This window comes from Oncorhynchus gorbuscha, unplaced genomic scaffold, assembly GCF_021184085.1.
Source record: "Oncorhynchus gorbuscha isolate QuinsamMale2020 ecotype Even-year unplaced genomic scaffold, OgorEven_v1.0 Un_scaffold_484, whole genome shotgun sequence".
NCBI lineage: Eukaryota > Metazoa > Chordata > Actinopteri > Salmoniformes > Salmonidae > Oncorhynchus > Oncorhynchus gorbuscha.
The window spans coordinates 65,168-80,804 of NW_025745314.1; the positions used below are offsets into that span (position 1 = coordinate 65,168).

The following is a 15,637-nucleotide window of genomic DNA, read 5'->3' on the forward strand; positions in this document are numbered from 1 at the left end:
ATTCTGTGAGAGAATTCCGTGGGAGAATTCTGTGAGAGAATTCTGTGGGAGAATTCTGCTTTAAGAAAAAGAAAAATCTTCCCCATTAATACCGTGTGATGTATCTCATTCAAAGTGAACCTCCTGGATGACCTTGGGAAGATCAGTGAGAGGATTCTTATGGAATGGCCAAGTCTAGACGACTGATTTCACTACTCTGCTACAGCATACTAAAACGTTTGTGTGTACAATAAATAAGCTTCTCTGCCATGGCAACTCTCCACCCTGTGATACTTGTCTGGAGAAAGGCCCTCTATTCTCCAGATTCAGCTGTCTCCATTGAAACAATAAAACACAACATCCGCCATTGTAAACTAACACTACTACACTAGTGAGAATGTCTCATTTTATGTGCAAACAAGTGTGTTTTACTGACCGTCAGTGTTATAAGACACGAGGGAGTCACACATATTCATTATGACAGAAGTAGTATTACAGATCAATGATGACAACTTTCTAGACATAGTAAGACATTATTTATTATTTTTTGGCACAACACAAAAGTGCTTCAGGATAATACTACCCATGATCCCAAAGTCACGGTTCAATATTTGGTCTGATCAATTCTAATAAAATGGATTAAAATGTGTTCTTAAACTCTCTAAAGAGTCAATAATCAATAAGCAATACTCTGGAATAGATCATTACATTTTTGCGAAAATGTATCTTTTGGGATTTTAATCTGATGTGGATTAACGCATTGTTTATACAATTTTCAGAATGCATCATGTGACGAATGTCCTCTTGTGAACTCGTATGAAACCTTGTGAAACCTATTTCAGGAAGTCCTACAGTAAGGCAAGAGGTGGTCAAAACCGCCGCCTGAAGAGGTACTGCGTGGCAGGCTTTTGCTCCTGCCCTGCAGTAACAGTTAGCCTGGTCCCAGATCAGTTTGTGCTGATCATTAGATTAGAGTGTGTTAAGGCTAGCCTGGTCCCAGATTAGTTTGTGCTGATCAGTAGATTAGAGTGTGTTAGAGCTAGCCTGGTCCCAGATCAGTTTGTGCTGATCAGTAGATTAGAGTGTGTTAGAGCTAGCCTGGTCCCAGATCAGTTTGTGTTGATCAGTAAATTAGAGTGTGTTAGAGCTAGGCTGGTCCCAGATCAGTTTGTGCTGATCAGTAGGTTAGAGTGTGTTAGAGCTAGCGTGGTCCCAGATCTGTTTGTGCTGTCTTGCTAATTTAGATTTTTTGAAAGGCTATGTTAAGATTAGGGCTGGAGCAAAATCCTGCAGAACGGCTACCTCTCCACAATCAACGATGGTCTCTATAAGGTCTATTATGAAATGTATATCATCAAATATATAATCATCTAAAAACCACAGAATGTTCTTATAAATATTGCTGGTTTTCTTTCAATGTACATTAAAAAAACACAGGTTAATCACCCTTCTTGTATTCAATAACTTATCCCTAGAATTGCATTTTATTGTTATCATTGCAGACAAAAACCCAGCTGTTAACTTCACATTTTTGGTCAGATACACACATCATTGCTATAACAGTTGAATGCACAATGCATTTTTTTTCTATCCATTTTATATAAAAAAATGAATGAAAATAAAGAATCTTTGGTGTTTATTAAAGCAAAAATAGAATTTTAAAAAGTCTATATAAAAAGGCATTAAAATATAATATGTAAATTACAAAGTAACACGTCAACAGATACAGCATGGCCAAAGAACTGAGAAATTCCAGCTTTGACTTTCATTAACAACTGTGTATAAAAAAAGAGAGGACAAATATGACCAAAAAACATCATAAATTATGTTATAATCAAGAACGAGCCATTTTCTGGGTGCATCCCGATCACTCACTCATACAATGAAAAGCATAACCACTGAGGTATTTCATCTTCAAATGACTCTGTCAAGCATTATGCACAATGGGAGTGAGACGTAAAAGTGCATAGGACATTATGCATATCATCTCTGTGGAAAAACAGGATGTCCAGTTGGTGGTTTTCCATTTGGCAAAACACATCAACAACAAGTGTTTTTTTTTACCTCATCATCATAATATTTCAGAAGGAAATATCTGTAGTTTCTTGTTGCAGTCAGTCGCAGCAGCAATGATATATCGCTCTTCTGGCATCGTCACTTCACGTCACCTGCCGAGAGTCCAACAATCAATGAGCAGTTTGAGATTCTTCACTTTGTAAACGTTGAGAGGGAGAATGTCTGCGTCTCGAACTGCACCCTGATCCGGAAAAAGTGTGTTACTCTTTTTGACCAGAACCCTGTATGGACCCTGGTCAAAAGTAGTGCACTACACAGGATATAGAGTGGCGTTTAAGACCCAATCGAGGAGTTTCAGTGGAGGAGGAGGAGGAAAGGAGGAAGATGTCATACATCCAGCACCATATCATACTGCTGTTCTTTCTTCCTCTTGCCACATTTAGTGATCAGAACCATGTACAACGTCAAGAGCATGACCCAGTAGCTGGCGTACACTATCGCACCAACGATTAACACTATCTTTTCAGAGTCTGGAAAAGGAAAATCTTTTCTGGTTTCCTGGACGACCGTATAGATAATGCCAAGGAAGAGGATGGTGAACCAGACCGATATGGGAACGAGCCCTACGAAGTTAGTCACGATCGTCTTCCTCCCTGACGTGCCCCAGCCAGCCTTGTTTATGGTGGCGATAGCAAACATCTTGGCCGGTAGCAGACTGGACATGTACAACACTGAGTAGAAGGACATGAAGACCATGACGATGTTGCCCCTCATGCAAGAGGCAAAGGAGGACTTGATGAGGGCGACCGCCTGGACGATCAACAGGAAGAGAAGGATATTCCAGATCCTCCCCTGGTAGAACAGCTGTATCGCCGTGGCGATGAGGAAGAAGGGGAAGAACCCGGTGATGACAGCCTCGTAGGTCATCCAGAGGTGGTGTTTGTGGAACCACATGGCATTGTAGAGCCACTCTCTGAAGTAAGACTTACTCCACCGGGTCTGCTGGTTCAGCCAGCGCAGGTAGGTGATGGGGGTCTCGGTCAGGCACTTGGACCGGGCCGTGTACTTGGTGGCGTAGCCCAGGCTCAGCACGCGGTTGGTGAGGTGGCGGTCGTCGCCGAAGCTACAGTGGCTGCCCATGAAGGTCTGGTTGTACCAATCCTCTATGAACTCGTGGAGCAGGTTGTTCCTGTACATTCCCAGTGGTCCGCTGATACACTGGACGCAGCCGAAGTAGGACTGACACGCTCGCTCGATGTTGAAGGCCATCCAGTAACGGACGCTGCTAAGAAACGAGATCCAGGACTCGTATTTGTTCAGGATCTGTGGAGGAAGAAAGACACATAAGGTCAGGTATTTAAGTTGGTTAACAACTGCTGTAAACACATTCTATAGTATTAGCATAGCAACCAAACTGCACAATCGTGGGCGATTGGTTTAAAGGACCCTTAATTTGCAAAAGAAAATGCTATCAACTCTCCCAGAGCTCCTACAAATGTTCCACCTATCAACCTGCTATTGTGTAGAATTCTCACATGGGAGTAATCAATGTAAGCCTAAGGTATAGGCTAACTCAATTTTGTCAAGGAATGTCCTGTTGTGTAGATGCATTTTTATAGTTTGTATTATTTGGTATTCAGGGAACTTTAAATGAAATAAGGGCAGATTTGGTCCTCAACAACAGTGTAGGCTTAACCATGAGTCTTTCTCTTGTCCAGAATACTTTCCAGGATCATAAAAGAAAGCACTAAAAGCTTTATTTTATGCACTGAAGCTCACTTGTTGAAAAAGCTATCAAAATACTTTTACTAGGTTTGTGTTTATTTCTTTGTAGTTTGTAGATGTGGGTCGTAAAAGGCATCAACATCACTACATCGGTTAATAAACCACAGGGTGAGAAGATTCTCTCAGTTTAACCCGGAGCAACTCTGAAGATTCTCTCAGTTTAACCGGAGCAACTCTGAAGATTCTCTCAGTTTAACCCGGAGCAACTCTGAAGATTCTCTCAGCTCAACCTGGAGCAACTCTGAAGATTCTCTCAGTTTAACCCGGAGCAACTCTGAAGATTCTCTCAGTTTAACCCGGAGCAACTCTGAAGATTCTCTCAGCTCAACCTGGAGCAACTCTGAAGATTCTCTCAGTTTAACCTGGAGCAACTCTAAAGATTCTCTCAGCTCAACCTGGAGCAACTCTGAAGATTCTCTCAGTTTAACCCGGAGCAACACTGAAGATTCTCTCAGTTTAACCCGGAGCAACTCTGAAGATTCTCTCAGTTTAACCCGGAGCAACTCTGAAGATTCTCTCAGTTTAACCCGGAGCAACTCTGAAGATTCTCTCAGCTTAACCCGGAGCAACTCTGAAGATTCTCTCAGCTTAACCTGGAGCAACTCTGAAGATTCTCTCAGCTTAACCTGGAGCAACTCTGAAGATTTTCTCAGCCTACATGTGTTTGATACGATTTCATTCAGTCCATAAACCTAATCCAGACATTATTATGAGCCGTCCTCCACTCAGCAGTATCCACTGGGTTAGATGACCCACCTGCACACCCAGTACATCTCTGAAAGCAGTTGGACAACCCTAGCTTTGTATCCATGCCGTACGTGCTGAACCACAGGAGGTTGGTGGCACCTTAATTGGGGAGGACGGGGCTCGTGGTAATGACTGGTGTGGAATAAGTGGAATGGTATCAAATACATCAAACACATGGTTTGCTGCCATTCCATTTACTCCATTCCAGACATTATTATGAGCCGTCCTCCCCTCAGCAGACTCCACTGTGCTGAACCCAACACTAGTATTCTATCAACAGAAGACTGGAGCTGGTTTCAGCACCTACAGTATGGTACCAGGCTAGGAGAACACAGTCTCAGACATACAGACTAGTCAATAACAATGGAGACTGGAGCTAGTTTCAGCACCTACAGTACGGTACCAGGCTAGGAGAACACAGTCTCAGACAAACAGACTAGTCAATAACAATGGAGACTGGAGCTGGTTTCAGCACCTACAGTACGGTACCAGGCTAGGAGAACACAGTCTCAGACATACAGACTAGTCAATAACAATGGAGACTGGAGCTAGTTTCAGCACCTACAGTACGGTACCAGGCTAGGAGAACACAGTCTCAGACAAACAGACTAGTCAATAACAATGGAGACTGGAGCTGGTTTCAGCACCTACAGTACGGTACCAGGCTAGGAGAACACAGTCTCAGACATACAGACTAGTCAATAACAATGGAGACAGGAGCTGGTTTCAGCACCTACAGTACGGTACCAGGCTAGGAGAACACAGTCTCAGACAAACAGACTAGTCAATAACAATGGAGACATTACCTGGACGTCTCCTCCCACTCCTCCCACCATGGGGTCTTCCTCCAGAACCTTCACCATCTCCACAGAGGACGCAGGATCCAGCATAGTGTCAGAGTCACACACCTGAAACACAAGGGGACACACACAATCCTGTTGAATCCACAAAACACTTCACACCTGAAACACAAGGGGACACATTATCCAATTCAATCCCCAAAACACACTCTCACTCTCTCTCTCTCTCTCTCTCTCTCTCTCTCTCTCTCTCTCTCTCTCTCTCTCTCTCTCTCTCTCAATCTCAATTCAATTCAATTCAATTTCAATTCAAGGGCTTTATTGGCATGGGAAACATGTGTTAACATTGCCAAAGCAAGTGAGGTAGATAATATATAAAGTGAAATAAACAATACAAAATTAACAGTAAACATTACACATACAGAAGTTTCAAAACAATAAAGACATTACAAATGTCATATTATATATATACAGTTTTTAACAATGTACAAATGGTAAAGGACACAAAATAAAATAAATAAGCATAAATATGGGTTGTATTTACAATGGTGTGTGTTCTTCACTGGTTCTCTCTCTCTCTCTCTTCTCTCTCTCTCTCTCTCTCTCTCTCTCTCTCTCTCTCTCTCTCTCTCTCTCTCTCTCTCTCTCTCTCTCTCTCTCTCTCTCTCTCTCTCTCTCTCTCTCTCTCTCTCTCTCTCTCTCTCTCTCTCTCTCTCTCTCTCTCTCTCTCTCTCTCTCTCTCTCTCTCTCTCTCTCTCTCTCTCTCTCTCTTTTTCTCTCTCTCTCTCCCACTCTCTTTCTTTCTCTCTCTCTCTCTTCTCTCACTCACTCACTCACTCACTCACTCACTCACTCACTCACTCACTCACTCACTCACTCACACACACACACACAAACAACACAAAGTTAGAAAGTTAAACTAGGCCAGAAGATCTCGTTACACAGACAAAGAGTCCTTCATCACGTTTTTGGGCGGGATATGTTTGTTTTATATTGGGTAATTTGACCAATCAGCAGCGCATGAATTACACTGATTACTGATGTACAATGTTGGTACATTAATCACACTGATTACTGATGTACAGGGTTGGTACATTAATCACACTGATTACTGATGTACAGGGTTGGTACATTAATCACACTGATTACTGATGTACAGGGTTGGTACATGAATTACACTGATTACTGATGTACAGGGTTGGTACATTAATCACACTGATTACTGATGTACAGGGCTGGTACATTAATCACACTGATTACTGATGTACAGGGTTGGTACATTAATCACACTGATTACTGATGTACAGGGTTGGTACATTAATCACACTGATTACTGATGTACAGGGCTGGTACATTAATCACACTGATTACTGATGTACAGGGTTGGTACATTAATCACACTGATTACTGATGTACAGGGTTGGTTGGTACATTAATCACACTGATTACTGATGTACAGGGCTGGTACATTAATCACACTGATTACTGATGTACAGGGTTGGTACATTAATCACACTGATTACTGATGTACAGGGTTGGTTGGTACATTAATCACACTGATTACTGATGTTCAGGGTTGGTCACACTGATTACATTAATCACACTGATTACTGATGTAGTGTTGCTTTGTGTTTCTTTGAAACTCTTTTGGATGTCAAGTTGAAGCTTTGTTTGCAACGTGGATGTTACCCCCGAAAAATCGTTCCAAAACAAGTTAGTGTCAAGTGGGAAGGTCCGTCAGTTGGTCAACAAACAACCGTGTGAGTAAAGTCATATTTGCAGCGATCTCTTCACAGATTAGAAAGGTTTCTTCAGTCACTCCTTAATTGGGAATGATTTCATTGGGTAAGTGAAGTCATTGGGGCCGGTGTAAGGAGGGCTGGGGTTTGGCTGGAAGGAAGGAAGGTTGCTGTGCTGTTTGGCACGTCATCCTGTACTGGAAGTGATACAGTGCGGTTGTGTTCTGACTGAGAGAGGGTTGTGATTGGTTGTGTTCTGACTGAGAGAGGGTTGTGATTGGTTGTGTTCTGACTGAGAGAGGGTTGTGATTGGTTGTGTTCTGGCTGAGAGAGGGTTGTTATTGGTTGTGTTCTGACTGAGAGAGGGTTGTGATTGGTTGTGTTCTGGCTGAGAGAGGGTTGTTATTGGTTGTGTTCTGACTGAGAGAGGGTTGTGATTGGTTGTGTTCTGACTGAGAGAGGGTTGTGATTGGTTGTGTTCTGACTGAGAGGGTTGGGTTGTTATTGGTTGTGTTCTGACTGAGAGCGGGTTGTGATTGGTTATGTTCTGACTGAGAGAGGGTTGTGATTGGTTATGTTCTGACTGAGAGAGGGTTGTGATTGGTTGTGTTCTGACTGAGGGAGGGTTGTTATTGGTTGTGTTCTGACTGAGAGAGGGTTGTGATTGGTTGTGTTCTGATTGAGAGAGGGTTGTGATTGGTTGTGTTCTGACTGAGGGAGGGTTGTTATTGGTTGTGTTCTGACTGAGAGAGGGTTGTGATTGGTTGTGTTCTGATTGAGAGAGGGTTGTGTTGTGATTGGTTGTGTTCTGATTGAGAGAGGGTTGTGTTGTGATTGGTTGTGTTCTGATTGAGAGAGGGTTGTGTTGTGATTGGTTGTGTTCTAACTGGGAGACGGTTGTGATTGGTTGTTTTCTGATTGAGAGAGGGTTGTGTTGTGATTGGTTGTCTTCTGATTGAGAGAGGGTTGTGTTATGATTGGTTGTTTTCTGATTGAGAGAGGGTTGTGATTGGTTTTGTTCTGATTGAGAGAGGGTTGTGTTGTGATTGGTTGTGTTCTGATTGAAAGAGGGTTGTGTTGTGATTGGTTGTTTTCTGATTGAGAGAGGGTTGTGTTGTATTTGGTTGTGTTCTGATTGAGAGAGGGTTGTGTTGTGATTGGTTGTGTTCTAACTGGGAGACGGTTGTGATTGGTTGTTTTCTGATTGAGAGAGGGTTGTGTTATGATTGGTTGTTTTCTGATTGAGAGAGGGTTGTGATTGGTTTTGTTCTGATTGAGAGAGGGTTGTGTTGTGATTGGTTGTGTTCTGATTGAGAGAGGGTTGTGTTGTGATTGGTTGTCTTCTGATTGAGAGAGGGTTGTGTTATGATTGGTTGTTTTCTGATTGAGAGAGGGTTGTGATTGGTTTTGTTCTGATTGAGAGAGGGTTGTGTTGTGATTGGTTGTGTTCTGATTGAGAGAGGGTTGTGTTGTGATTGGTTGTGTTCTGATTGAGAGAGGGTTGTGTTGTGATTGGTTGTGTTCTGATTGAGAGAGGGTTGTGTTGTGATTGGTTGTGTTCTGATTGAGAGAGGGTTGTGTTGTATTTGGTTGTTTTCTGATTGAGAGAGGGTTGTGTTGTGATTGGTTGTTTTCTGATTTGGAGAGGGTTGTGTTGTGATTGGTTGTTTTCTGATTGAGAGAGGGTTGTGTTGTGATTGGTTGTTTTCTGATTGAGAGAGGGTTGTGTTCTGATTGAGAGAGGGTTGTGTTGTGATTGGTTGTGTTCTGATTGAGAGAGGGTTGTGTTGTGATTGGTTGTTTTCTGATTTGGAGAGGGTTGTGTTGTGATTGGTTGTTTTCTGATTGAGAGAGGGTTGTGTTGTGATTGGTTGTTTTCTGATTGAGAGAGGGTTGTGTTCTGATTGAGAGAGGGTTGTGTTCTGATTGAGAGAGGGTTGTGTTCTGATTGAGAGAGGGTTGTGTTGTGATTGGTTGTGTTCTGATTGAGAGAGGGTTGTGTTGTGATTGGTTGTTTTCTGATTGAGAGAGGGTTGTGTTCTGATTGAGAGAGGGTTGTGTTGTGATTGGTTGTTTTCTGATTGAGAGAGGGTTGTGTTCTGATTGAGAGAGGGTTGTGATTTTGTAGTATAGCTGTATAGCTGTTTCAAACTGGTCATATATGGAGAAAGATCAAGACAGCTGTTTGTATTGTTTGAAAAGGAATACATTTAGATTGTGTAGCACTGTGATAATTCAATTTATATCTTTCTGCTGTAAGAGCAATGTAGTAAAACACAAATGGCATGAAAGGAGAGTAACTAAAGAGAATGATATGGCCAGAAGATAATCAAACCATCTCAGGAAAAGACTTCTGTACCCCTAACCAGTCTATTGGTTTTGATACACAGAACACCAACACACACTCCCCCTTTCCCGGTGAGAACAGATCCCCATGTGTAGTTAGGCATAGCCTGTTGGCACGTCTGCTAATGTGTACAACATTCCTCATGTTATTTTCATCATCAGCAGAGTGTGTTTGATTAGGCGAAGCTGCATCACTGCCATAGAAATGGAATTCCGTTTCTTTGATCACTCCAAGGCAACCAGTCCCATAGCAACGTTAGCACCAAACCTGTTCTGACGGGTCCATAAATGGCATTAATATACACAGATCACCCGCATCAAATTACTGCAAAGACTACAGATGCTGAAAACGAAGGGGGAAAGTCCCGTTTAATATTTATAGTTTGACTGTAAAAGAGGTAACAGATTGCAGCTGTAACGAGCCTCAGCTTGGGGAGATGACATGAAAACCGCTAATAATCAGTTGTTCCTTCGATAAGTGGTTATCGGGAATAGCTTGTGTAAAAGGTCTCCTCTGTAAAACATGTTCAATCTGGCGTCAGTCGGTTGATCTGTGCCACAAATACCACAGGGTTTTGACATCACAAAAGGCTAAGGTCGGGGGGTCATGAAGTCAGCAGACGAACAATGGATTCACTGCGGTTCCATCTGGATTCATACTACACATAGGACATGTCCTCTGTCTGACAGAGTTGTAGGTCTTCTCCTAACGTAGGACATGTCCTCTGTCTGACAGACAGCGTTGTAGTCCTTCTCCTAACGTAGGACATGTCCTCTGTCTGACAGACAGCGTTGTAGTCCTTCTCCTAACGTAGGACATGTCCTCTGTCTGACAGACAGCGTTGTAGTCCTTCTCCTAACGTAGGACATGTCCTCTGTCTGACAGACAGCGTTGTAGTCCTTCTCCTAACGTAGGACATGTCCTCTGTCTGACAGACAGCGTTGTAGTCCTTCTCCTAACATAGGACATGTCCTCTGTCTGACAGACAGCGTTGTAGTCCTTCTCCTAACGCCGTAGTACGCCTGTCACATGAAGCTAGTTCCTCAAACAAACGAGGGGTTGTCTGAGGACAGCTTGCGTGTCCTGGGGGGCTTTCCTCTCACAGTGTGGTGAATATTACCCATAATGCACCTGCCAACAGAATAATGACACCGCAAAGCAATGCCGGGTAACGCTCTTTACACTAAGTTTCTCTTATGCCTGTGTAGTTAAGTGTTACCCTATGCCAACATATCAATACATCCACTATGCCAACATATCAATACATCCACTATGCCAACATATCAATACATCCACTATGCCAACATATCAATACATCCACTATGCCAACATATCAATACATCCACTATGCCAACATATCAATACATCCACTATGACAACATATCAATACATCCACTATGCCAACATATCAATACATCCACTATGCCAACATATCAATACATCCACTATGCCAACATATCAATACATCCACTATGCCAACATATCAATACATCCACTATGCCAACATATCAATACATCCACTATGCCAACATATCAATACATCTACTATGCCAACATATCAATACATCCACTATGCCAACATATCAATACATCCACTATGCCAACATATCAATACATCCACTATGCCAACATATCAATACATCCACTATGCCAACATATCAATACATCCACTATGCCAACATATCAATACATCCACTATGCCAACATATCAATACATCCACTATGCCAATATATCAATACATCCACTATGCCAACATATCAATACATCCACTATGCCAACATATCAATACATCCACTATGCCAACATATCAATACATCTACTATGCCAACATATCAATACATCCACTATGCCAACATATCAATACATCCACTATGCCAACATATCAATACATCCACTATGCCAACATATCAATACATCCACTATGCCAACATATCAATACATCCACTATGCCAACATATCAATACATCCACTATGCCAACATATCAATACATCCACTATGCCAACATATCAATACATCCACTATGCCAACATATCAATACATCCACTATGCCAATATATCAATACATCCACTATGCCAACATATCAATACATCCACTATGCCAACATATCAATACATCCACTATGCCAACATATCAATACATCTACTATGCCAACATATCAATACATCCACTATGCCAACATATCAATACATCCACTATGCCAACATATCAATACATCCACTATGCCAACATATCAATACATCCACTATGCCAACATATCAATACATCCACTATGCCAACATATCAATACATCCACTATGCCAACATATCAATACATCCACTATGCCAACATATCAATACATCCACTATGCCAATATATCAATACATCTACTATGCCAACATATCAATACATCCACTATGCCAACATATCAATACATCCACTATGCCAACATATCAATACATCTACTATGCCAACATATCAATACATCCACTATGCCAACATATCAATACATCTACTATGCCAACATATCAATACATCCACTATGCCAACATATCAATACATCCACTATGCCAACATATCAATACATCCACTATGCCAACATATCAATACATCCACTATGCCAACATATCAATACATCTACTATGCCAACATATCAATACATCCACACACAGTTATGGTGAGAATATAAGGTTTACTTCTGTTGACCCTATGGGCCTTGGTCAAAAGTAATGCACTATATAGGGGAAAAGGGGGTGGTATTTGGGACGCACTAACGCCATGTTAGTTTATTGTGATGATCATGCAGCAACCGGTAGCTAAATAAAGGTCACGTCAAGTTCATCCACTGATGCAACATATCTTATCAGACATAACAGGACTGCTAAGAGGAATGCTTAAAGGGACCATTCAACCTCATAGCCATCCTCTCCAGCACCACTCCAACCTCAACATATCTTATCAGACATAACAGGACTGCTAAGAGGAATGCTTAAAGGGACCATTCAACCTCATAGCCATCGTCTCCAGCACCACTCCAACCTCAACATATCTTATCAGACATAACAGGACTGCTAAGAGGAATGCTTAAAGGGACCATTCAACCTCATAGCCATCCTCTCCAGCACCACTCCAACCTCAACATATCTTATCAGACAGGACTGCTAAGAGGAATGCTTAAAGGGACCATTCAACCTCATAGCCATCCTCTCCAGCACCACTTCAAACTCAACATATCTTATCAGACAGGACTGCTAAGAGGAATGCTTAAAGGGACCATTCAACCTCATAGCCATCCTCTCCAGCACCACTTCAAACTCAACATATCTTATCAGACAGGACTGCTAAGAGGAATGCTTAAAGGGACCATTCAACATCATAGCCATCCTCTCCAGCACCACTTCAAACTCAACATATTTGAAAATGGCACGTTTCTATGTTTAGTAGCACTTGTTGGCTGAAGCTAGACGTACCAAACGAGTGTGCTAGCACACTCCCTTAAAAGACCTTCAATTTAAAAATTATAAAAGAGCGGCAATAGTAATGTTTGTCCATTTTGAGACGCCGTAGCCAGTATACACTTCCTCAAAATAGTCTGAATTAATCTAAGATAACTCAAGAAATCTGTTTTTTTGCCGAAGTGATCTTAGTGATCTTACATCTAACTAAGATGTTTGGTGCAGTGTTTTTCAATGAAGAAATGTGCATGAAAACAAGTCGTCTTATGTTGAATGACAACAAAGATTTTATTGAAGAATCCCTACCGTTGACCAATCACCGACCAAGGGGTGGAAACTTCAGACACGGAACTTAGGCTTGCCTCCAGAAAAAAACTGTGTGTGGACGAACAGCTGAAAAACCCTGACCGAAGTCCCAAACTAACAAAAATGTCACTAAATGCTATAATACAGGAAATGCACGAACTCTACCGAACTGTTTTGGCACCCTATTCCCTATATACTGCACTACTTTTGACCAGGGCCCTTAGGGTAGTGATCAAAAGCAGTGCACTATGTTTGGGAATAGGGTGCCATTTGGGACGTAAACTAAGTCAAGTCAAGTAAGTCATCTGTGTGTTGCCAAGCCAAGGCTTTAACCGTCACGATCAGGTACGTTAGACAGACAACCCCACAGTGAGAATAACCGCACAGGTCTGGTAGCTAATAGCTAGCTAAAACAGATCTGTGACAAGGCCAACACAGTTAGCCCTCCATAAGCTTTGGATCAGAGGTTAGAATTATAACTGAAACCAGGAGTTTACGGTGGAAAGACAGCAGTTTCCAAATGGAGCCCTAGGGGCCCTGGACAAAAGTAGTGCACTGAATAGGTGCCATACACTCCAGTATTATCCAGAGCAGTTTGGAGGACCTACACTCCAGTATTATCCAGAACATTTTGATCAGACCTACACTCCATTATTATGCAGAGCAGTTTGGAGGACCTACACTCCAGTATTATCCAGAGCAGTTTGGAGGACCTACACTCCAGTATTATCCAGAGCAGTTTGGAGGACCTACACTCCAGTATTATCCAGAGCAGTTTGGAGGACCTACACTCCAGTATTATCCAGAACATTTTGATCAGACCTACACTCCATTATTATCCAGAGCAGTTTGGAGGACCTACACTCCAGTATTACCCAGAGCAGTTTGATCAGATCTACACTCCAGTATTACCCAGAGCAGTTTGATCAGATCTACACTCCAGTATTACCCAGAGCAGTTTGATCAGATCTACACTCCAGTATTACCCAGAGCAGTTTGGAGGATCTACACTCCAGTATTACCCATAGCAGTTTGGAGGATCTACACTCCAGTATTACCCAGAGCAGTTTGGAGGATCTACACTCCAGTATTACCCAGAGCAGTTTGGAGGACCTACACTCCAGTATTATCCAGAGCAGTTTGGAGGACCTACACTCCAGTATTACCCAGAGCAGTTTGGAGGATCTACACTCCAGTATTACCCAGAGCAGTTTGGAGGATCTACACTCCAGTATTATCCAGAACATTTTGGAGGATCTACACTCCAGTATTGCTGTATAACTATTCACGATGTAGTATACCAACACAGTTGGTGCTGTTTACTTAGTAAATGTTAATGAAGGAACTTAATACACGCCTTGGGATAGTAGCTAATGCGGATACTGTCTCTTTTAAAGTTCCTCACTGAGAATACTGTGTGTTTTGACGCGATGCTATGCAACATGATCTGACTCCAACCTATTAGCCTACAGGTCTCTCCACTTTGTCTGAGTTGGACTGAGTGCAGAAACATATGTAAATGGGTTTCACGCTGAGCTCTAGCACTCTGTTAACAGCATTAGCCTTACAGCCGTAGGGCTACAGTACATACACAAGGCCTCCACACCATCCTTTTAAAGAAGGAGAGCACAAAAGGGTCTTTGTGTACCCCCACCGCCCCCCCTCTAACCCCTCCTCCCCCCAGGACTTACCTGAACATAGTCCACACTCCTCCCCAGGGCTTTGAAGGCTGTGTACATTACTTCCCTCTTGCCTCCCCACTTCTGCATGATGCAGACACATTTATTATTGAGCACAAGGCGCGAGATGGCCTGCAGGCTCTCAGCGTACATCTCGTCCGTCTCCTCAGATCCTCGGTGGTGGTAGTTATTTTTCCAGACGTACGTGGTGGCTTTATCCCACCCCATGATCTCCCGGAAGATCTCCATCATGTACTTGTCGTCCTCGTTATTCCCGTCGATCACCATGATGACCTTGATGCCCGGGTAGGTCAACCTCTTGACCGATACCAAACACTTCCTCAGGTAGGCCGGGTCCTCCTGATAGGCTGCAATGCACAGGGCCAGTGATTTGGTGAGTTTGATGGGCGTCTCCATGGATCTCCTCATGTTCCGGTGTTCTAGGACAGCAAACAGGCTCTGGATGATAAGGTGGATGACCAGGATGGCCCCGTACAGCCCAAAGGACAAGTGGTTTCGTGCCGTGGTGAAAAACTGGTAGCCCATTATGTAGGCGGTAGAGATCCCTCCGAAAACGTAGGTGAGAGCTTTGAGACTCCAAACATTGTCAATGTCCAGTAGAGAAAATTCTTAGGTAGGTGAGAGCTTTGTCACATTTCATCTGGAAAAGCAAACAAGAACAGAATCATTGTCAATCTCAAATGAGATGACAGTAGAGACATACAGTGGGATCAATAATGAGATGACAGTAGAGACCTACAGTGGGATCAATAATGAGATGACAGTAGAGACCTACACTGGGAT

At 42.6% G+C, this 15,637-nt stretch overlaps 1 protein-coding gene across 1 annotated transcript; it reads right to left on the bottom strand.

Annotated features, from left to right (window-relative positions):
- Positions 1-1,506: 1,506 nt before the first annotated feature.
- LOC124018341 (hyaluronan synthase 2-like) lies at positions 1,507-15,427 on the bottom strand (the record flags this gene model as incomplete). The annotated part of the gene is made up of 3 exons (XM_046333613.1): positions 1,507-3,318; positions 5,334-5,435; positions 14,846-15,427. Coding segments are annotated over 3 exons (1,620 nt in total), but the record flags the coding sequence as incomplete, so codon positions are not given.
- Between the last annotated feature and the right edge of the window lie 210 nt (positions 15,428-15,637).